This window comes from Python bivittatus, unplaced genomic scaffold (genome assembly GCF_059951505.1).
Source record: "Python bivittatus isolate LINGU-HERP-01145 unplaced genomic scaffold, Pbiv_v1 ctg000440_np1212, whole genome shotgun sequence".
In the NCBI taxonomy this organism is placed as follows: domain Eukaryota; kingdom Metazoa; phylum Chordata; class Lepidosauria; order Squamata; family Pythonidae; genus Python; species Python bivittatus.
Genome location: NW_028277063.1, coordinates 9,090,605 through 9,114,283, shown reverse-complemented (window position 1 = coordinate 9,114,283; position 23,679 = coordinate 9,090,605). Strand labels below are relative to the sequence as shown.

Here is a 23,679-nt window from a genome sequence, read left to right as displayed (position 1 = left end):
CAGCCTTGCTTCTTCCCACTTCTTAATCACCTTGAAAGTAATTAATTACAGAAGAAGAGAGATTTCTTCTGCAGCAAATATGAGATCCCTTGCAGTGAGTTAAACCTTCTTTCGAGATTACCTAACCCCCCCTCACACACACACACAAGAGAGACTTTGATTTAAAGATTCAAGAGCTATTTGCAAAAAGCTTAATTAAGACAAGATATAAGAGGGTTTTTAAAACAGACAAGGGGACAGTCTTTTTTTCTTCCATATTTTTATATTTCTAGTTTTATTATTTTTACTTTTGCTGAAAGACCTTTGGTATATTTTTTTTTATTAAGCCAGCTAAAGGATTAGCCCAGTGTGGGAATGTTACTAGCTATCCTTCAAGAGCCTATGTGATTGGTGGAATCTGCATAACAAAAGATAAGGCACAGAATGTGACCTTTAGTTGCGATGGAGACATGATATATGTTGTGGTGAAAATTATTGAGTGCTACTAAAGTGAAAGTGTTTCAAACAAAAAGATAACAAGTAAAAAAAGGCAATGTCTTTTTATTTTGCTGGTTTGAGATTTTTTTTTTTTTTTGCTTTGGGATTAAAAATGAGTACTAGAAAAATGGTAAGAGATGGCAGAAGAGGCTCACTAGGACAACCTACAGAAAAAAATGATTTCATAAGACATACTTCAGAAATGTTTTCAACAAATGTGAAATACATTGGATGCTTTTGAAAAAAGAATGGATGAAAGATTTGTAAAGCTAAGAGAAGAGATGAGAGAAGATGTTAAAAAGATGGAAAATTATATAAGACAAATATCTGGAGAGGTAAAGCAAATTAATGATAGAGTAGAGTAAGCCAGAGGTTCAGGACACAAAGTTGGAAAGAGAATTGGATAATGAATTGGACCAACATACCGTCCTCACAGTCATGCAGGTACTAATCACGTCCCGTGTGGACTACTGTAACACATTGTACATGGGGCTGCCCTTGAGGAGTATCCAGAAGGTTCAGATGGTTCAAAACGTGGTGGTCACATGGTTTTGCACGAGCCTAGATTTGTGCATGGGTTGACACTTTTGCAGGCTTCATTGGTTGCCAATTGCTTCTGGATCTAATTCAAGATCCTGGTTAGCACCTTTATAGCCCTACACGGTATGGGGCCAAGTTACTTGAAGGACCAGCTTCTCTCAGTTACCTCTACCACGGGGAGGCAGAGTATGTAACAGGTCCCTTCAATAAGGGAGATACATCTACTGGACCAAGAAAAAGAGCTTTCTCCATGGTGGCTCTCTTCCTGTGTAATATCATTCTCCAGGAATTAGACTTGATTCTTTTCCAGAAGGCCTTGAACACATGATAAAACCAGGGGTAAATGATAGAACCTTGAGATCTTCAATTCTGCCAGTATCAACTGGATACCTTCAAGGGTATCTAATGATATATTTTTGAATAATCCTTCCTTTATCGCTTTTAGAGTATATTATTTATTTATTTAATAAATAAATTATGAGGAAAGTCCAGCACAACAGCTTCCAAAGTGTCAAGTAAAGAGTCCATAGAGATGTTGACTGAAACATTATAAAAATATATGAAAGGTTCTACTTCAATTTAAAAATAGGAATTCTGACAACATTATCACACACAAAAAACAACAACAAAAAAAGAACCCCAACCATTAATATTTAACTTTTCCACTTGCTTTTCTGTAGTGCCAAAGTCTTGTTTCCTGATGACTCCAGATTTGTGTTTTTGGGATTGCAGGAGACTTGACCTAGCTACCTGGCAAGCTTCGTGCTTTTTTGGAAAGATGCCCTCATCACTGTCCTTGAAACTACTACTACACTTTAACATAGTGGCCAATTTTATTTGTATAGAATACATGCCATAAAAAAACAAGCTACAAACATAAAATCAAAAAAATGAAAACAATCAGGGTAAAACAAAGAAAGAGAAGATACAAACATATGGTTATTTGAGACTGTGTTGCCAGACACCGCTGTGCACACATTTCTTCTTAGAAACAGCTGCAAACCAGTCCAATCTGGCTGTAGCCCCAAACATGATCTTTATATGGAGATAGGGGAGAACAAGTTTATAAAATGATGTGCCCAATACATTCTGTTCTGCAGAATAGGCAACAGAATGAGTGCTATCCAAAATGCTGGCTTGAATCAGATTTCATCTAAATAACACAACTTTCATCTCTTTCTTCTACCACCATTTCCTGTTGAAAGCAAAAGCCACAAGTATGGTTTTTGCCACTGCTGAAGTAACTCCCCCCGAGGACAACAATGGTAAAAGTTGTTCTTCCTAAAGAACAGGTCACAACGTAAAAGCGTTCAATGAACAGCAAAGAACAGAGGAAGCACCCTGGTAGGGGAATGAGCATATGACACACTAATAGCAGTTTCTGATGTTTTCTGGAGTTGAATGAAGACTGAAAACTAGTGCTATGCACACAGAAAAAGATTGAAGGAAGTTAAAGGCTAAAAGATATGACACCGGAAGATGAGCCCCTCAGGTCGGAAGGTGTCCAATATGCTACTGGGGAAGAGCGGAGGGCAATTCCAAGTAGCTCCAGAAAGAGTGAAGCGGCTGGGCCAAAGCCGAAAGGACGTTCAGCTGTGGATGTATCTGGAAGCGAAAAGAAGGTCCGATGCTGTAAAGAACAATATTGTATAGGTACCTGGAATGTAAGATCTATGAACCAAGGCAAGCTGGATGTGGTCAAACATGAGATGACAAGATTGAACATCGACATCTTGGGAATCAGCGAACTGAAATGGACGGGAATGGGTGAATTTAATTCGGGTGACCATTATATCTACTACTGTGGGCAAGAAACCCTTAGAAGAAATGGAGTTGCACTCATAGTCAATAAGAGAGTGGGAAAGGCAGTAATGGGGTACAACCTCAAAAACGACAGAATGATCTCAGTGCGTATCCAAGGCAAACCATTCAATATCACAGTCATCCAAGTCTATGCCCCAACCACTGATGCTGAAGAAGCTGAAGTTGACTGCTTCTATGAGGACCTACAACACCTTCTAGAACTAGCACCAAAAAGATGTCCTTTTCATCATAGGGGATTGGAATGCTAAAGTAGGAAGTCAAGGAGTAATCGGAATAACAGGCAAGTTTGGCCTTGGAGTACAAAATGAAGCAGGGCAAAGGTTAATAGAGTTCTGTCAAGAGAACAAGCTAGTCATAGCAAACACTCTTTTCCAACAACACAAGAGACGACTCTACACATGGACATCACCAGATGGTCAATACCGAAACCAGATTGATTATATACTTTGCAGCCAAAGATGGAGAAGCTCTATACAGACAGCAAAAACAAGACCAGGAGCTGACTGTGGCTCAGATCATGAGCTTCTTACTGCAAAATTTAGGCTTAAATTGAAGAATGTAGGGAAAACCACTAGACCACTCAGGTATGACTTAGATCATATTCCTTGTGAGTACACAGTGAAGGTGATGAATAGATTTAGAGGATTAGATTTGGTAAACAGAGTGCCTGAAGAACTATGGACGGAGGTCCGTAACATTGTACAGGAGGCAGCAACTAAAACCATCCCAAAGAAAAAGAAATGCAAGAAAGCAAAATGGCTGTCTGATGAGGCTTTACAAATAGCTGTGGAAAGAAGGAATGCGAAAAGCAAGGGTGAAAGGGAAAGATATAAGCAACTGAATGCAGATTTCCAGAGAATAGCAAGGAGAGATAAGAAGGCCTTCTTAAATGAACAATGCAAAGAAATTGAGGAAAACAATAGAATGGGGAAGACTAGAGATCTCTACAAGAAAATTGGAGATATGAAAGGAACGTTTAGTGCAAAGATGGGTATGATAAAGGACAAAAAGGCAGGGACCTAACAGAAGCAGAAGAGATTAAGAAGAGGTGGCAAGAATACACAGAAGAACTATACAAGAAAGATCTTAATGTCCCTGATGTCCACGCTGGTGTGATCACTGACCTTGAGCCAGACATCCTAGAGAGTGAAGTCAAGTGGGCCTTAGGAAGCATTGCTAACAACAAAGCTAGTGGAGATGACAGTATTCCAGCTGAGTTATTTAAAATACTAAAAGATGATGGTGTTAAAGTGCTGCACTCAATATGCCAGCAAGTTTGGAAAACGCAACAGTGGCCACGGGATTGGAAAAGGTCAGTTTATGTTCCAATTCCAAAGAAGGGCAACGCCAAAGAATGCTCAAACTATCGCACAATTGCACTCATTTCACATGCTAGCAAGGTTATGCTCAAAATCCTACAAGCTAGGCTTCAGCAATACATGAACCGAGAACTACCGGATGTACAAGCTGGGTTTCGAAAAGGCAGAGGAACTAGAGATCAAATCGCCAACATTCGCTGGATCATGGAGAAAGCACGAGAGTTCCAGAAAAATATCTACTTCTGCTTCATTGACTATGCAAAAGCCTTTGATTGTGTGGATCACAACAAACTGTGGCAAATTCTTAAAGAGATGGGAGTACCAGACCACCTTACCTGTCTCCTGAGAAATCTGTATGCGGGCCAAGAAGCAACAGTTAGAACCGGTCACGGAACAACCGATTGGTTCAAAATAGGGAAAGGTGTACGACAAGGCTGTATACTGTCACCCTGCTTATTTAACCTATATGCAGAGTACATCATGAGAAATGCCAGGCTGGAAGAATCACAAGCCGGAATTAAGATTGCAGGGAGAATCATCAACAACCTCAGATATGCGGACGATACCACCCTAATGGCAGAAAGTGAAGAAGAACTAAAGAGCCTCTTGATGAGGGTGAAAGAGGAGAGTGCAAAAGCTGGCTTGAAACTCAACATTAAAAAAACTAAGATCATGGCATCTGGACCCATCAATTCCTGGCAAATAGAAGGGGTAGAAATGGAAGCAGTAACAGACTTCATTTATTTGGGCTCCAAGATCACCGCAGACGGAGACTGCAGCCATGAAATTAAAAGACGCTTGCTCCTTGGGAGGAAAGCTATGGCAAGCCTAGATAGCATATTAAAAAGCAGAGACGTCACCTTGCCGACAAAGATCCGCATAGTCAAAGCTATGGTTTTTCCAGTAGTAATGTATGGCTGTGAGAGCTGGACCATAAAGAAGGCCGAGCGCCGAAGAATTGATGCCTTTGAACTGTGGTGCTGGAGAAGACTCTTGAGAGTCCCCTGGACTGCTAGGAGGTCAAACCAGTCAATCTTAAAGGAAATCAACCCTGATTGCTCATTGGAAGGATCGATAATGAAGCTCAAGCTCAGATATTTTGGTTACCTAATGCGAAGAGAGATCTCTTTGGAGAAGACCCTGATGCTGGGAAAGATTGAAGGCAAAAGGAGAAGAGGACGGCAGAGGATGAGATGGTTAGATAGCATCACTGAAGCAATGAGCATGAAACTGAGCAAACTCAGGGAGGCAGTGAAGGACAGGAAGGCCTGGCGCAATATGGTTCATGGGGTCACGAAGAGTCGGACACGACTTAACGACTAAACAACAATGTGGTGCCCATTTTGTCTCCATCAAAAAAGAAAGTCGATGGTCTTGAGAAGGCATTGATACTTTTTAAAAATATATTTGATTAGGATTTTTAATACAATAAATGTTTTAAAATTTAAAAGAAAAAGAAGAAAAAAGAAAAGAAGTGAAGAAAGAAAAGAGAAGTATAACTTCTGCCCTTCTTTCTATTGAGCAATTGCCATCTTACTCTTTCCCCTAAGTTTTTAACCCTTTTTATTCCTCCAATTCATAAAGTTCAGTCTTTTCTTCTTTCAGCAAAAAGTCCAGTTAAGGCTTCCCGTGTTTTAAACAAGACTTTATTGTTTTTTTCTCTTACCAGAGAAGGCATTGAAATTGATCACTTAAAAAAACCAACCCACACTCTGATTTCAATCTTTTGAAGATATTCTGTCTAGTCAATGGTGACTGAATTAATCTCAAATGTCTAATAGGAAGATTATAATTTCTTCCTTTCTTATCCATTCTGTCCAAATACTCCTTTGTCACAAGTTATTAACCCTCCAAACCTGTGTAAATATTCCAGATCTAATCCAGAGTGTAGAAAGAGAAAGATAGAGAAAGGAGCAGAGCTTTGATTACAGCTCCCAGATTGACTTTTTTGACTTTCCTGGGATTAGTTTTTAGATGGGAGAACAGCAGGGAATTACAGGGCTATAAGATTGACTGGAAACTAAACTCCCCCCCCCCCCCACATACACCCTGGACAAGTTAGTGGGGCAAAAGTGTTCTTTTAAAATAAATGTTCATTGTTTATCTCATTATTGTTTTTGTATTTGATGTATACTATTTAGATATTTTGAGGCTAAGGCTGAATTGAATACTTTGTCTGAAATTTACAGAAAGGATTCATGCTACTTTTATGTGAAAAGAGTCAAAGCAAATCACAGTCATTAAATACATACCTCCAACCATTTTCTCAGGAGACATTGGAGGATGACTTGAGCTTTTTCCCAACCATTGTCCAAATTATAGGTTCTGTTTTATCATTGCTGATTACATTGCTGGAAAATACACACAAGGCCTCATAGAAACTCTTTAGATTCTTATAAATAGTCTAATGATAAGAATATGTTTAAAATATTAATTACTGAACTATTTATACAGACCTGTCATGTGAAGCCTTCTCATTCTGACCCTCACATTACATTTCAGGATGCCTTATCTGTAGTTTATTCTCTTATGGTCTCTGGATGTATTTTTTTCTCCTCCCTATTCTCCTTATCTTTCTTATTCTAATTATAATAAATGGGAAAATATACTTTGTGAGGGACAAACTATGTATGTGTGTGTGCTTTAAGCTTAGATTGCTTTAGACAATGGACTTTCTCTTTGCCACAGTGAGAGAACAAATAGAAGCTTTATTAACTGTAAAACCAGGTCAACAGGGCAGAGTTTTATTAATTTATTTAATGATGATGGGAAAAATTATTTCTTTTTTATCCTTCAAACAAAGAAGCAAGCATCTCAAAGCAGCTAATCTTTTTTTTTTTTTCCTAGTCTGTTTTTGACTCCTGGAGACTGCCTGGAGAATTTTCTGTAGGTTTTTTTGGCAAGGGTTTTCAGAAGTGGTTTGCCATTGCCTTCTTCATAGGCTGAGAGAGAGTGACTGGCCCAGCTGGCTTTGTGTCTAAGGCAGGATTAAAATTTACCGTCTCAGTAAAAATACAGCCAAATCCACATATGTGCCCATTGAGACTGAAATCTGGCAAATAAAAAGAGACATGGGACAATAAAAATGGTAATATTTTTATCCTGGAAGTAATCCGTTGCTGTGAAAAAAGTCTTGAAAGCCATACATGTAAAGGAGAAAGAAAATGGAACCAGTCGCTTTTATGCTGTGGGGATAGAAACCGGAGAAGGATCTGCCTTTGGATGAAAATTTTCCAAAATAGGATGGGGATGATAGCAATATTGTTACTTGTGTTCCTATTCTGTATTATATGCTAGACAGATGCCATTGATTGATCCATACCCGATGACCCACTTCCTATTCCCCATCAATTTGCTCAGCCAGGAGATGTTATCATTGGGGCAATTGCCACTCAAGCCTACTTCTTTCACAACAGCCCTTCTTTCATAGAAGAGCCTTCTCGGATGGTGATCAATGAAGTGGTGTAAGAAATTCTTTTTTTTTTTTTTTAGAATACTAAGTGCAAAGTAATTGAGGAAAAAAACTCAAGCAACAGGATTAAAAAGTGATAACTCTTTAAAAAATTTCATAACCCCAATGTCAATGGGAATTTTCCATTAATTAATTTGCTCTCTTTTAAGTAGGGCTAGTGAGTAGAAAACTCCATGTGGCTTCACACACTGCACTAAATCCATATATGATTCCTCTGATTTTCACTTAGATATTTTCTGAATGCAGACTTTGTGATTCATTAACCATTTGTAATAGTTTAGGACAATTTGTCAATCTTCCCATTATACAACTCTGAGAAAATCATAGCTAAAGAATACAACATCTTAACACAATGTGGGAAGTAAATTACTGTCAAATACTTAATATTCTCTAAGACAGGGAAAGATGATTGTATAATAAGGCTACATATTATGTAAGAAGAGCAAGCTTTGGAAACAGAATCAACTGTTTTACACTGTTTTACAGTTTGCATACTGCCTGTCTCTTTAAGGGGAATTTAATACTGTTTAAATTAATTAATTGATATGTCGGTCTTGGACCATAATCTGTTTATTTCCAAAGGTAAATTATTCCAGGAGATTGAAAACAGCCACCTTTCCTCCTCTTTGGACTGGTCCGCATTATTTTGTTACCCCAAAGCAGGAACAAACATTGCTTTCTCTCAATCCCTTTAGACACCCCTCTGAAGTGTCATTCAGCTTTTTCTTGAACATTAGCAATGGGACAAGAGGTAGCAAACCTAAGGCTATTTGAAGAGTGGAGGACATTGTGTGTTTCAGGGTCTCCTCTACCCCTTCTGCTGGCTTTCAGCATCTGCAGCCTGAGGTGGCTGCCTCTTAAGGAATGGTAGGGCTGGTCCTTTGGTCTCCTTTGAACTTCATTGGCCTATTGCTTTATAGCGTTGAGTACCCTATAAAAAGATATATATATATATAAAGGCACTTTGTACGTTATTTGATTACATTGGTAGTTTTTATTGCAGTTCTGAGCCAAAGGAGTATCAGCAAATCCTTGCTTTAGTGTTTGCCATCAAACAGATCAACAAGGATCCCAAACTCTTATTGAACATCACCTTGGGTTTCCATATTGTGAACCACTACTTCTTTGCAAGTGTAACCTATAAGGCGATCCTGAGCCTACTTTGTACACACCAGAGGTTTGTTCCCAACTATACCTGTGATTCAAAGAAAAAGTTTATTGCTGCCATTGGAGGATGTTTGACAGAAGCCTCATCCATCATGGCCACCATTCTTACCAACTACAAGATTCCTGTGATGGACTGGAATGGAGGAAGGGGGGTGAAAACGATGCTCTCGTCTCCAGAGCAACGCTCTAGAGATAAGCGGAGAAAGCTGGCACATCCCTAAACATTCCAGAAGATAGTAGAGAGTTGTGCCTGGGAACTACTGGTCAGTCTGAAAAGATTCTGTAAATAAGCGCTAGCTAATAAACCTTGCTGATTGAACCTACACGGTCTCCAGGAGTTCCTTGGGCTAGGCCTGACAATTCCACAGGTAGGCCCTTGAGATGGATCCCTAGAAATCCCAAATGGTTTCTATTATTTAATTAATTTAATTAATTATTTTAATTAACTATTATTTTATTATTGATTAAGTTATTAGTGATGAAAATAAAGTATTGTTAATTAAGTATTATTTAATTCATACTCTGTTTCTTCTACCTGCTGCTTGACTCCCTTCAGGTGGTCATACAAGAAGATGGTTTTGCAGATCATAAATGCCTGGCTTTGGATCTTGTGATGTTTCAAGTGTTTTCCCAATCAGTTTAAACAAACATGTAGAAACACACAGGCCACCCTTGTTAATAATATAATACTGCAGGCATGTGAGCTGATTGCATAATTTCCAGCAACACTTGAATGCCTACATTCTGCCTTAGCTATGATGAAGATGGATCCCATTTAGTATTTTCACTTAATGCTTATGATTATTTGCTATATATTTCCTTCAGTTTGCTTTTGCAACGTTTACACCAATATATGGGGAAAAAAAAATATTTCCATTCTTGTACCAGATGGTCCCAAATGAAGTCTATCAATTTACTGGTGCTATCCGATTACTTCAGCATTTTGGATGGACATGGATTGGGCTGATGGCTGTGGATGATGACTATGGAGACATTTTTTTTGCAGAGAATTGTACCATTGCTTTCCGAAAACAACATTCGCTATGCTTTCATTCTTAGAACACCAAAGCGGACTTATATGGATGAATATATACACTTCATTTTAACGGAGTTAAGACATGGACAACTTTTCATGGATCAAAAAGTGCGTGTATGTTTTGTATATGGAGCAGCTCCATCCATGAAAAATTTGAGAGTGATAATCCTTTTAGCAAGTTTTACTTCATTACCAACTCTGGGTAAAGTGTGGATTGTTACATCCCATTGGAATTTTGAATGATTGTCCATTCAGAGGCTTTGGGATATCGCGAGTTTACATGGTGCCCTTTCATTCACAATTTGCTCAAAAGAGCCCCCTGGATTCCAAGACTTTGTTCACACTATAAGGCCATCCTGGGCAAAAGAAGACAATTTCATTCAGAATTTCTGGGAGCAGGCATTTGACTGTCCATTACACATTTCCAGTGTAAATGAAGATAACAAATTGTTGTGCACTGGGGACGAGAAGTTAGAGAGTCTGCCTAGTACGTTTTTTGAAATGAACATGAGTGGTCATAATTATAACATCTACAATGCAATCTATATCATGGCACATTCCTTTCATGTCTTACTGAAGTCCAGATCCAGAGGTGGAAGATTAATGGAAGCAGAGAGATTGGCATTTCATTATTTAAAGCCATGGCAAGTACTTTATTGTATTTCTAATACATAAAATTTGTGTTAAATAGGGCCACCAGTTTTTCTGATTACCGAGAATGCTGCTGAAAATGATAAAAATAACACAGTAATGCAATTTGCAGTGACATTGCTTCCCTAGTTGAAAGAAAATACTATCAAATAATGTAATTACTACTTTAAATAGTGGTGAAGCTTTTATGTGGTGTAGGAGGAAGTGGTCCTCTATTTTAGAGAATTCACTGGATACACAATCTTAATCCAAAAATGGCCATTGTTGGTTTTGCTAAGAGCTGTTCTTTTTGATATTAATTTGTTTTGGCTTCCAAAACCATAAAGAATGTGGCTGATGATGTAGTGATATTGTGGAAGCAGGAGGGAAAAATATATTAAGCCTTGTTTAGGTGCCATTTTTGAGGTTGAGAATGCAGAAAAAGAAAAACCATGCCTTCTGAGGTTCAGGTTGGGTTAGCAACTACAGTGGTACCTCAGTTCACGAACTTAATTCATTCCGCGACTCTGGTTGCGAACCGAATTAGTCGTGAACCGAATCAAATTTTCCCATAAGGTTCCATGTAAATACGGTTAATCCGTTCTGACCCTCCGAATTTGGTCGCCAACCGATTTTTGATCGCGTCCCGAATCAAATTTCCCCATAAGGTTCAATGTAATTACAGTTAATCCGTTCTGAACCATATGTTTGTTTTAAAACTGCAAAGATATGAAACAAAATACAGCACGAAGAGAGAGAACGCTAACCTTACTCGATGCGACTTCTGGCGTGGAGGACAGGAAGGCAGGTGGGGAGGCGGATATTGCTTGGAGGGAGAGTCCCCCTCCCTACAGGAAGCCGCGACCACGTGTCACGGGAGGGAAAATGGCCACGGATCCTGTTCGTAACCTGATCCGGCGTTCGTGAACGGAGGCAAAATTTTGCGAACGGAGCTGTTCGTGAACCGAATTGTTCGTGAACCGAGGTATTACTGTATAGATTACCCTTCTATGCCAATGAGGAAATTGCCTTCCTTAAACTTCCCGTATGTTTCTAATCTCTTCTTTAAGCTTTTCCAAGCTTTCCAAGTGTCAGATGAGTAGCAGCTGAGGTTAGAGTCTTTCTCCATTTGCAAAAGCAAGAATAGGTTGAGCTTTGCACATCTTAGAGAAGGAGTGGTTGCAAAGCAGAACAAGCAAAATCAACACGACTGTTTCTTTTCACTCATAAAATTAAAAGGTTCTTCTTTGTAAAAGAGCTTTGAGGCACTCCTTGTTCAAAACATGAATTATATCTCCTTCCTGAAGATAATACCTACACTCAGTATTTTGAGAAAAGGGGTTAAAATGTTAATAAGTAGTAATGCTCATTCATGAATCCAATTTGTATGAGCTGAAAGGGAAAGGGTCATAAATCTGGGCCACATATTTATCCTTCCAATTGACATTGGAAGGATAAATATGTGGCCCAGATTTATGACCCTTTCCCTTTCAGCTCATACAAATTGGATTCATGAATGAGCATTACTACTTATTGAGTAGTAGTCTCAAGGCAAAAAGAAAAGCAAAGACAATATCTTTCCATTCTTCAGCTATCAGTTTCCACATTCCAACAATGGGAAGGTTTAGTCTTTCTTTTTTTAATACAAATGCAGTTGTATCCAAACAAAAAACAACCTCTATGATCCATTAAAACTTTTAATCGAATTGTTAAGTCTGTTTTCCATTGTTTAGAGAAAATAAGGTTCTTCAATTTCTCATACCATCCAGTCTTTAAATTTGCATATCAAATTGATCTATTGATATAATATTATTTCTAAAACCTTAGATGTCTCTGAAGCTGCAAATGCTGATGATCCAAACTGAGATGGTACATAAAGAGTCTACTAATAATTACCTTGTTTTACAAATGAAAACAGGACAGTAAACAGTAATATGAATTGCATTATGGTTCTGACTTAATATAATGTTTCTCCTAGGGATACACCTACTTTTTGCTCATAGTTTGATGTTAACATGAGAAAACTACCAATCTGAGTGGTAATGTTTTGAGAAAAAGTAAAAGAAATATAATGACCGAATTAGCGATTTTCCTTTGCTTCTTATTTTCAGTCAATGCCCTCTGTTTACCCTCCCCTCAAGGTATATGACTAAATTTGTACGGGAATGAGTAAGAGTGTATATGCAAAAAATTGGATGAATTATTGCTTATTCTCCCTCAAAAAAGAGCACACAAAAAAGAAAGCAAAAATGTAGATTTTAATGGAATATAACATCTAATACTTTTTTAAAAGACATGGATCAACTTTTTAACTCATAGAAATTTCTATGAATTTTACAAAATTCTCACAGTTCTATGCGGCATAGAAAGAGTACACAAATATCTTCAAAAGTATGTATAAAGACCTAATAGATATCTATAACATTGCAATCCTATTACAATCATGAACATGTCTGGTATGAATTTAAGGTATGAGATTACTGTATCTTTTTGCATTAAAAGAGGAGAATTCCACTCCTAACTTCACTAAATAGGTAGCAGACATCAAAATCAATTGTTGCCCTATAGACTGAAAAAAACTTAATACATTTGAAAAGTGTTTCTTTTTTCTTTTTCCAGATATGGATGCCTGCATGAAATGTTCTGAATGTCAGTATCCCAACAAGATCCACAATCAATGTATTCCCAAAGTATTGGACTATCCCTCTTCTGAAGAACCTTTAGGAATCCTCTTTATTATACTGGCTATCGTTTTCTCTTTGATTACAACTTTAGTGCTTGGAATCTTTTGGATGCATCGAGAGACTCCAATTGTCAAAGCAAACAACCAGAGCCTCACTTATATCCTCCTCCTCTCCCTTCTTCTCTGCTTCCTCTGCTCCTTCCTCTTTATCAGAAGGCCTGAAAAGATGACCTGCCTTCTGCAGCAAATGACATTTGGCATCATTTTCTCAATGGCCCTTTCATCTGTATTGGCAAAAACCATGACAGTGATTCTGGCCTTCATGGCAACCAAACCAGGCTCTGGAATGAGGAAATGGGTAGGGAAAGGACTGGCCAATTCTATTCTCCTTTCAGGTTCCTTCATTCAGGTGGGAATTTGCATAATGTGGCTAAGTACCTCTCCTCCTTTCCCAGATACAGACCTGCACTCACTGAAGGAGGAGATCATAATGGAATGCAATGAGGGCTCAGTGATCATGTTTTACTGTGTCCTGGGTTACATGGGTTTCCTGGCCAGCGTCAGCTTTAATATAGCTTTCCAAGCCAGGAAGCTGCCCAACAGTTTCAATGAGGCCAAATTCATCACTTTCAGCATGTTGGTGTTTTGCAGCGTTTGGCTGTCCTTTGTTCCAACCTACCTGAGCACCAAAGGAAAATCCATGGTAGCTATGGAGATCTTCTCCATCTTGTCCTCCAGCGCTGGCTTACTGGGATGCATATTTTCCCCCAAATGCTATATCATTTTATTGAGGCCTGAGATGAACAAGAAGGAACTTTTAATAAGTAAAGAAAAGTAACTTTCTTTTTGGGTTTTGCTGTAATGCATAATTCATTTAGCATCTTTACATCTGTCCACTTCCTAAAGTTTCTTAGAATTGCTCCTTTATGAAAATATTTCATTGCATTTTAGTCTTCCTTCAAGGAATCCTGGAAAAACTCTGTGACCTTGATTTAAAACCTGATCTCCAGAGATACGTAAAACACACTTTGGAGAATTTTTTTTAAAAAATCATTTGAAGGGGATAGTCTCCACATCAAAGGATGGAATGAGTCATCCAATATAACTTAAATGAATGTCAGTATCAATGAAAATAATCACGTGTATCCATATGAATCCTCACAAATTTCATATGGATTAACTGGAAATTATGTATTTTGGAGTGCATTCCAGCTTTTATTTTGGTGTGGTTTGATTCTGTTGGGTGATTTGTTTTTGGGGCTGTGAACCAAATAAATCTCTCTTACAAGTTTATTAGTTAAGTTTTGGTTGATGAGAGAATTAATCTCCTCTTACCAGGATAATTGGATTTACAACAATATGTGAGGATTCAGACGAAGGCTTTAGCAGATTTTGTAGAATAATGAGTAGGTTTGAAGAAAAATAATCTTTTAGAGAACAACACAGTTTCTAAAGTGGAAGAATAGATATTCTTAGAAACTCTGGATTCCATCACTGAGTCCATTCACATGTAGCATTTGATATTATGGAGTATATCAGTGATCCTCAAAATGTGGTCTGGGGTCCTGTGGGGGTCCTGAAGACACTTCCAGAGGGTCCTTAATTAAATAAATATACTTGGAGCACTAACTATGTGACAGTATGAAAACAGCTTTGGTTTCTTGGGCCTAAAAGAAACTATAAATTAATTTCAGTGTAATGAAATCTATCATCTTCTTTAGCAACCAAAAACAGTGGTCTGACTTTTGTAGACACCTTTGTAATCTGTATTTATTTAAAATTCCTTCCTTCCTTCCTTCCTTCCTTCCTTCCTTCCTTCCTTCCTTCCTTCCTTCCTTCCTTCCTTCCTTCCTTCCTCTTTCTTTCTTTGTTTCTTTCTTTCTTTCTTTCTTTCTTTCTTTCTTTCTTTCTTTCTTTCTTTCTTTCTTTCTTTCTTTCTTTCTTTCATTTTTGGCCTACTGTTATTCCTCAGAGGATTACTTCTTCCAAATGGCAAACAAAGCTAAGATATTACAATTAATTCTAATTGCCATGTAACCAGCAAGTGCAAGTAGAGTTAACCATTGCTGTTCTAACTTTGGGAAAAAAAGTGTAAGAATCTTATTTCAGTCACTGACCAGCATAAAATGATAAAAAAAACTACAGAGATTTAAAAATTACAGACATTTCAGCAGCAATATACTTTAATATTGCTAAAATAATAATGTGTCAGCCCTTTGAGGTAGACCAAACTAGGAAATCAAAGTCATGCAGGCTATTATAAGGTTATAGTAGCACAATCTTTCAAGTCTGAAGGTGCTTCCCCCCTTCCTCCCTTTATCTTCATGAGAATTACGGAAGGTCTTCTCTGAGATATTTTCTCAGGTTACAGTTCTGTCCCAGACTCAGGTTTCTTTTATCTGACTATTGTCTTGGTAACAGCCCTTCCTCCTGTTTGTCAAGGTCATTCCCTCAACCCATTACATAATATGAAACTTTATAGTTCTTATGTTTTGTGAATAATTGTACCACTACTATTAAGCTAAATGACAGAGTTTGCCTTTTGCCAAAAAATATAATATAAAATAACAAATATAATACAAAGAATAAACTTTATATCTAAAACTGTAGACATATAGTTTTAATTTTTAGAGTATCTATCTATCTGTCATCTATCACCTATCTATCTATCTATCTATCTATCTATCTATCTATCTATCTATCTATCTATCTAAATAAATAATATATGGACAATGTATCTTTAACTTAGACAGGGTAAAAGCCTATGTAACATTGTCTTACTCAGAACAAAATTTAATTATTTATATTCTTAATCAGTTCTTTGTGACTTTTATCAGATGCAGTCCAAAAGGAAATAATGTTGTGTATGTGTATGTGTATATATATATATTTTAATAAATCTTTATTGGCTTATAAAATTTAACACACACAAATACCTAACAAACATAAAATGAAAAGAGCAAATACAGATAGGAAAAGAAAAAAAGAAAAGGAAAAAAAAATGCAAAAAACCCCCTACAGATCAACACCACACAACCACAACCAAAAAACAATAAACAAAAAAGAAACACAATTTTTTTAAAAAACAGGGTTTCCTTCCAACTAAACAGTGAGTTTTAACTATTTACATATCTTCTTCTTTTCTTGGTTCCTTCATCTTGTCTCTGTTTCTATTTTATTCATAGTTCTTACTTGTTATTCTAAAAGTTCATCTGTATGGAGTATATCGTTTCCATATAGCCAAAAAAGGGTTTCCAATTTGTTATAAAGTCATTGACATCTTTATCTTTTAGCTGGTCAGTCAATTTAGCCATCTGAGCAATTTCCAAAGATTTGAGTAATCATTCCTCTAGGGCTGGTACATTTTCCTCTTTCCATTTGGCTACATATACAACTCTAGCTGTGGTGGTCAGATGTAGTAGAAGATTTCCATGTTTTTCCTTAATTTCTTTGTCCACAAATCCGAGTAGGTACAGTTCAGGTTTCTTAATGATTTCCACTGACAATATTTTGCAAATATTTTTATGTACTAACTCCCAATATTTTTTGACTTTTGGACACGTCCACCACATATGGTATAAAGTACCAATTTCCTTTTTACATTTCCAACATACATTCATACAATGTTATGTTGTTGTTTAGTCGTTAAGTTGTGTCCGACTCTTTGTGACCCCATGAACCATATTGCGCCAGGCCTTCCTGTCCTTCACTGCCTCCCTGAGTTTGCTCAGTTTCATGCTCATTGCTTCAGTGATGCTATCTAACCATCTCATCCTCTGCCGTCCTCTTCTCCTTTTGCCTTCAATCTTTCCCAGCATCAGGGTCTTCTCCAAAGAGATCTCTCTTCGCATTAGGTGACCAAAATATCTGAGCTTGAGCTTCATTATCGATCCTTCCAATGAGCAATCAGGGTTGATTTCCTTTAAGATTGACTGGTTTGACCTCCTAGCAGTCCAGGGGACTCTCAAGAGTCTTCTCCAGCACCACAGTTCAAAGGCATCAATTCTTCGGTGCTCGGCCTTTTTTATGGTCCAGCTCTCACAGCCATACATTACTACTGGAAAAACCATAGCTTTGACTATGCGGATCTTTGTCGGCAAGGTGACGTCTCTGCTTTTTAATATGCTATCTAGGCTTGCCATAGCTTTCCTCCCAAGGAGCAAGCGTCTTTTAATTTCATGGCTGCAGTCTCCGTCTGCGGTGATCTTGGAGCCCAAATAAATGAAGTCTGTTACTGCTTCCATTTCTACCCCTTCTATTTGCCAGGAATACAATGTTATACATTTTATTTAATTTATCAGGGGTTATGTACCACCGGTACATCATTTTATAAAAATTTTCTTTCAAATTATAATTTAATGTAAATTTTAACCCTTTGGTCCACCTTTTTCCCCACAGTTCATACTCAATATTATAGCCAAAGTTTTTCTTCCATTTTTTCATACGATCTTTATTTTGAACTTCCCTCCTTTTAGCTTGTAATAAGATTTTATATATTTTGGCTATCATATGATCATTATTTGTATTAATTTGAGTGTCCCACCATGATAATTCTTTTGTAAATTTATAATTTTTGATATCTATTTTGAATTGTTCTTTCAATTGAAAATATGTTAACCAGTGGCATAGGTACTCCTCCTTTTCCAATTCCTCTCTTGTTTTTAATCTGTATGACAATCCTTCTAAGTTTAATAGTTCTGAATATCTCAACCATTTATAATTTCCTGCATTATCCCATCTTGTAAATGCTTCTTGTGGAGAAATCCAGAGTGGAATATTTGGTGTTAGGATAGGTTTATACCTATTCCAAATTCTAAAAATTGACTTCCTTATAATATGACTATTAAAAGCTTTGTTCATTTTAATTTTGTTATACCATAGGTATCCGTGCCAGCCAAATTTTAAATCATGTCCTTCTAAATTTAGTAATCTCCATTTTTCTAATGTAACCCAATCTTTTATCCATAACAAACCACTCGCTTCATAATACAATCTTATATCAGGCAATCCCAAATCTCCTCTTTCTTTACTGTCTTGTAATAGTTTAATTTTTATTCTTGATTTCCTCCCCTGCCAAATAAATTTTGACAGGTCTCTTTGCCAGGTTTTGAAAGTTTTATCAGTAATTAAAATTGGGATAGTTTGGAATAAAAATAATAATTTTGGCAATATATTCATTTTAATTGTAGATATTCTTTTTAATAATGATAGATGCAGGTTTTCCCATTTTACTAAGTCTTGCTTGATCCTATCCCATATCTTTACATAACTGTTTTGAAATAAATCCGTATTTCTTTTTGAAATTTCTATTCCCAAACATCTTACTTTTTTTACATTTTGAAAGCCTGTTCCAGCAATTCTTGGCTGTTTTGCAGCATATTTAAGTTTATCATTTTCATTGTTTGATTATTTATTTTAAATCCTGCTAAGTCTCCAAATTCTGATATTTATTTATTTATTTATTTATTTAATTTGTCCCCGCCCATCTCCCCACAACATCTATTTAGTAGATGTTCTAGGGACTCCTGTGGATTTTGCATTGTAATTACTAAATCATTGGCGAAGGCTTTTAATTTGTATATTTCTTGTTTTATCTTTACTCCTTGTATGCGGTCTTCTTTTCTAATACCTTCTGTTAATACTTCTAGAACTAATATAAATAGTAAAGGAGATAGAGGACAGCCTTGTCTCGTTCCCTTTTCAATTAGACACTCTTGTGTCATGTCTCCATTTACCACTATTCTGGCTTTTTGTGTTGTATAGATTGCTTTCACTGCATTTAAAAAAATCTCTCCAAAATCCATTGCCTCTAATGTCTTGAACATAAAATTCCAATTTAAATTGTCAAACACTTTTTCAGCATCCAGGAATAGGAGCGTAATTTGTTTTTCATTATGTATTTGTGCATATTCTATTAAACCTATAACTGTTCTTATATTATCTTTTATATACCTCTGTGGTAAGAAATCGTTTTGATTATGGTTAACTATTTCTTGTAATATAATTTTTAGTCTTTCTGTTAAGATCAAAGTATATATTTTATAATCAGTATTCAAAAGGGATATGGGTCTATAGTTTTTACATAATTTTGAATCTTGATCTCCCTTTGGAATTAAAACTATATAAGCCTCCATCCACAATTTAGGTATCTGATTCCCTATCAAAATTGAATTAAATAAGTTTTTAAGTAGTGGTACAATTTGATCTTGAAATTTTTTATAATAACCTTCCGGAAATTCATCTGGACCTGGGGCCTTGCCTGTTTTCAATTTTTGAATCGCTTGTATCATTTCCTGGTCTGTAATAAGATTACTTACTATTATCTTTTGGTCCTTTGATAGTTTCTTTAAGTTACATTTCAAAAGATAACTTTCTATCTTGTCTATTGGCACCTCCCGTTTTTTATATAAATTCATATAATATTTGTAAAAGGCATTTTTAATTCCTTCCTTGTCGGTTAAATCTTCTTCATTGTCTCGAATTTTAGTAATAATATTTCCCCCCCTATCCTTTCTTAATTTATAGGCTAACCATCTTCCAGCTTTATTAGCATATTCAAAGTTTCTTTGTTTTATATATCTCAAATTTCTTTTGATTTCATTTGTTGCCAAAATATTAAGTTGCTGTTGCAAGATTTTTATTTGATATTTTATATCTTCGTCCGATGGTTTTGCTTGGTGGTCTTTTTCTTTTTGCTTAATCTGATCTAATGATAACTGAAGTTTTTCTTGATATTCTTTTGATGTGTTTGTTTAAATACATATAATAACCTCGCATATACTACTTTGCTAGCATCCCATACCATTGCTATATTCACTTCATTATTTAAATTCCATTCAAAGAATTCTTTTAATTTCTGTTTACTTTTTTCCACATACTCTTTTTTTTTCAAGAGGTTTTCATTTAATCTCCATCTATATATTTTGGGGGGAATTTTTATATTTACCTGGACTGGATTGTGGTCAGAGAAAGTTTCTGGGAGGATTGTTGCATTTATAATTTTGTTCGTTAAATTTGTTGTTAACCAGATCATATCTATTCTGGAGAATGATTTATATCTATCAGAATAAAAAGTATAATCTTTTACATTGCCATTTTATATCTCCATGCATCTCCATGCAATACAATTGTCTATAATGTCAAAAAAAGATTTGGACAGTTTTCCTTGATTATTTTTTATTTTTTGTTCAGATTTTCTATCAATAGACGGTGATATAACCCTATTCCAATCCCCCATTAATATCCAATTATCATATGAGAGATCTATAAAAAGGTTTAATAGAGTCTTATAAAATTGATTCTGATTCTCATTTGGAGCATATATGCCCACCACTATTGTTTTAAAATTTTGCATTTCTATTTCTACCTCCCTTTTTCATCAGCAATTACCAACTTAGGCTTTAAATTAGGCTTTACATACATTGGTATTCCATTTTTTTTTTTTTTCATTTGCTACTATAAATTCATTCCCTAACCTTTTATTAATCAAATATTTAGTATCTGTTTTTCTGATATGGGTCTCCTGAATACATACAATATCCTGCTTTAATTTATTTAGATAATGAAATATTTTTTTCCTTTTAACTGGCACATTTACTCCATTTATGTTCCATGACAAACATTTTAGTTCATTCATTAGAGAGGAAAGCTATAAATTCTTTAGAATTTGAGGTTGTTGCTACTGTATTTTGTTCTTCAGTAACCACTGGTTTCCCCTTCGTCTCTTTATCTGTCTCTTTACCTCTTTTATCTTTAGTTTGATCTGTTTCCTCCATTTCTTTTCTATATTTTTTAAGAAACTCCCTTGAATACAGCCTTGTGAACTGTATTCAACTTATATCTATGTTGATGAAGTGTCACAGTAACTCCTGTAGTGTTTCCCACCTATATGGGATTTTTTTTTATTTTTAATATCTCTATGAGGAATGTATAATCTTTTCTTTTTTTTAATATTCTCAGGGGAATTTCCTTAAATATCGTCACATCCTCCCCTCCAGTGTTAATTTTTTTTATCATAAGAGGTCTGTATTATCATTTCCCTTGTTTTTTTTTCTTGAGAACTCAACTATAATATCTCTCGGTCTCTTGTGAGTGCTAGCATATTTTGAGTTCACTCTAAATATTCTCTCTATATCCTCTTTCAATCTTTCTTCATCCCATCCAATTAAATCTGCAAACATTTGTACAATTATATCTTGTACTTTTGCTTTGTTCTTTTCTGGTACTCCCCTAATCCTGAGACAATGTTCTTTTTCTTTTAGTTCTAGTAATGTTACTCGATCTGCTTCATTATCTTTATCTAATTCTAGTTTCTCAACTCTTTCTCTTATACATTGAATTTCTTCTTTCATTCCTCTTTCCATCCTTTCCAACCCCTGTTCTAATCTTTAAGTTCTGTGTAATACTTAGAACTGTTTTTTTTTTGTGAAATCTTCAAACATGGCTCTCAGCCACTCTCTTTCTCCTCCCACTTCCGACCCTCTCCTATTCTGGTTCCTCATGTTCATTTTTTCTATTTTTCTATTTCACTATATTTCTATATTTATACAATATATCTATACAATTTCAACAAAGAATATTTCTATATCTATTCTTATCTATAGTCTATACACAGCCTAATAGCTTAACATACTCTAATAAGTTTTCTAAACAATATGGTGATATACGATAATTAAGTCCTTTTCCAGCTTGGTCTTGAAACAGTGGTTCCCTCTTAGAAGTGTGCAATTCACTCTTCTGTTTAGAAAGTCTTTCTCTTTCTTTTCCTCTGTAGTTATTTAGAAGCGGCTTTTCAATAGAAATGAGAAAGGCGACGACTCAAGCCCAAACAACTGGGCTACAAACATGGTCTCCACCGATTTTACCTCCTAGCTCCCTGGCTGAACTCTTTCACGAAAGTGAAAGCGATGGTCTCGCCTGCCTTCGGGAGCTGCTGAGATTTCTTTGCCAGCAGCACTCTCTGTCAGCGCTGCCTCCATGGCCTGCCTGTCTTTTCAACTTCGCAGGATAACTGGCTATCCACGCTGCAGATTTCTTTTTCTCTGAGCCACAATTACAGCTGTTCTGTTGCCATCTTCTCACCGGAAACCCTCAATAATGTTGCATATTTTTGAGGAAGTATGCTCTGTTAATAGGATTGGCAAATATGCCTGATCAGAACACTCTGTCAGTCTTGACAGGAACAGGAAGATAAAAATATTCCATGTGTTTCTATAGGGTGAGCATTGGAGAAAGATGCTCTCTGAGACATTTTCAGCAGTCTCAGCTTGCCTATTTCTACAAAGGGCCTCAGTGGTAGGGAAAGTAAGAAAAAAACTCACATGGCTGGCAAAAGATAGATATAGAAATATCAGAGAGAGTAGTCAGGGCAATATTGAGTTTGCTCATATACCCAGTCCTCATAAATACAATTTCGGTGAAATGCTCTTAAAATTAGATTGAATTCACAGAACATACTAAGCCATAATTTGATTTCTTTGACCTGGCTTAACAGTTTGTATGACTTGTAGTTTGTAAAATATGATGATGATGATGATGATGATGATGATGATGATGATCATGATGATCATGATGATCATGATGATGATGGTTGGTCACATAGTCAGCCAGATGTTTAGACTAGATTTGGCATTTTTCTCCACCTATGGAGTCCTTCCCAAGGACCTGGGATATGCAGATGTTGTTGTTTGATGGTGTTAAAGGTATCGTCGCAGGATATAAGCAGTTCCAAATAAAGCTGCCTTTTGCAATTGACTGATGGTGATTTTGTCAATGCTGATGGTGTTTAAGTGGTGCTCCAGATCTTTTGGGATTGCACCCAAGGCACATACTGGACTCTGGGTAGCTTACAAAATATAATTACTGGCTTCTAGGGAAGAAATGGCTGATTGAACATGGCTCCGTTCTTTGTGGAGCCAACACCCATGGCAGTTAGAGGAGCTGGTCTCAGTTCAGCTCTTCAGAATCATCTCCAGATAAAAGCAATTGACAGGATCACCCACAGGTACTCCTTACAGAGATTCCCTATGAAAAGATTGCAATCTAGCAATCTCTAGCAGGTGGAGCGCTCTGGCAGTTGAGGGAAACATTGAGCCTAATCCATAGTGTGGAGCCTTCAAAAGGACACCAGATTTGCTTTACTTCTTCTTTTAGTTAACATGGTAAACTGCCAATTTGTGATTTATTTGGCAATTAAAAACCTCCTGAAAGACAAGTTGCTGTACACTGGGAGAATTTCCTACTTTCCTGGGAGACAGAAGACCAAAGGAAGTTTAAAGATCAAAAAGAAAGATTTTAACATTTGGAAACAGCAAGAGGGAATTAAGAATGTTGATTGTGGACAGCTAAGAGGCTAGCTGGATTTGAAACAACTTTTTAAAGGATTGTTTTAAAAGTTTGAGAAAACACAGTAAGTGAATTTGAATTTAATTGCAAGAAAGTCTGCCCTGGGAAAGTTTTGCTTCTGAAAACAAACACAAGATAAGACTGAGCTTTGAAGGTCAGAGGGAGTGAAGACTAACAATATATCTCT

General features: G+C 36.4%; 1 protein-coding gene across 1 annotated transcript; it reads left to right on the top strand.

The window, feature by feature from the left end:
* The first annotated feature begins 13,086 nt into the window (after positions 1–13,086).
* On the top strand, positions 13,087–13,986 carry LOC148215787 (vomeronasal type-2 receptor 26-like). Its single transcript, XM_088142503.1, has one exon. It carries the CDS (start codon positions 13,087–13,089, stop codon positions 13,984–13,986), a length of 900 nt encoding a protein of 299 aa, XP_087998629.1.
* Positions 13,987–23,679: the final 9,693 nt, after the last annotated feature.

Coding starts and splice junctions, on each gene's coding strand:
- LOC148215787 (XM_088142503.1), top strand. CDS start 13,087: ATGGATGCCTGCATGAAATGTTCTGAATGTCAGTATCCCAACAAGATC.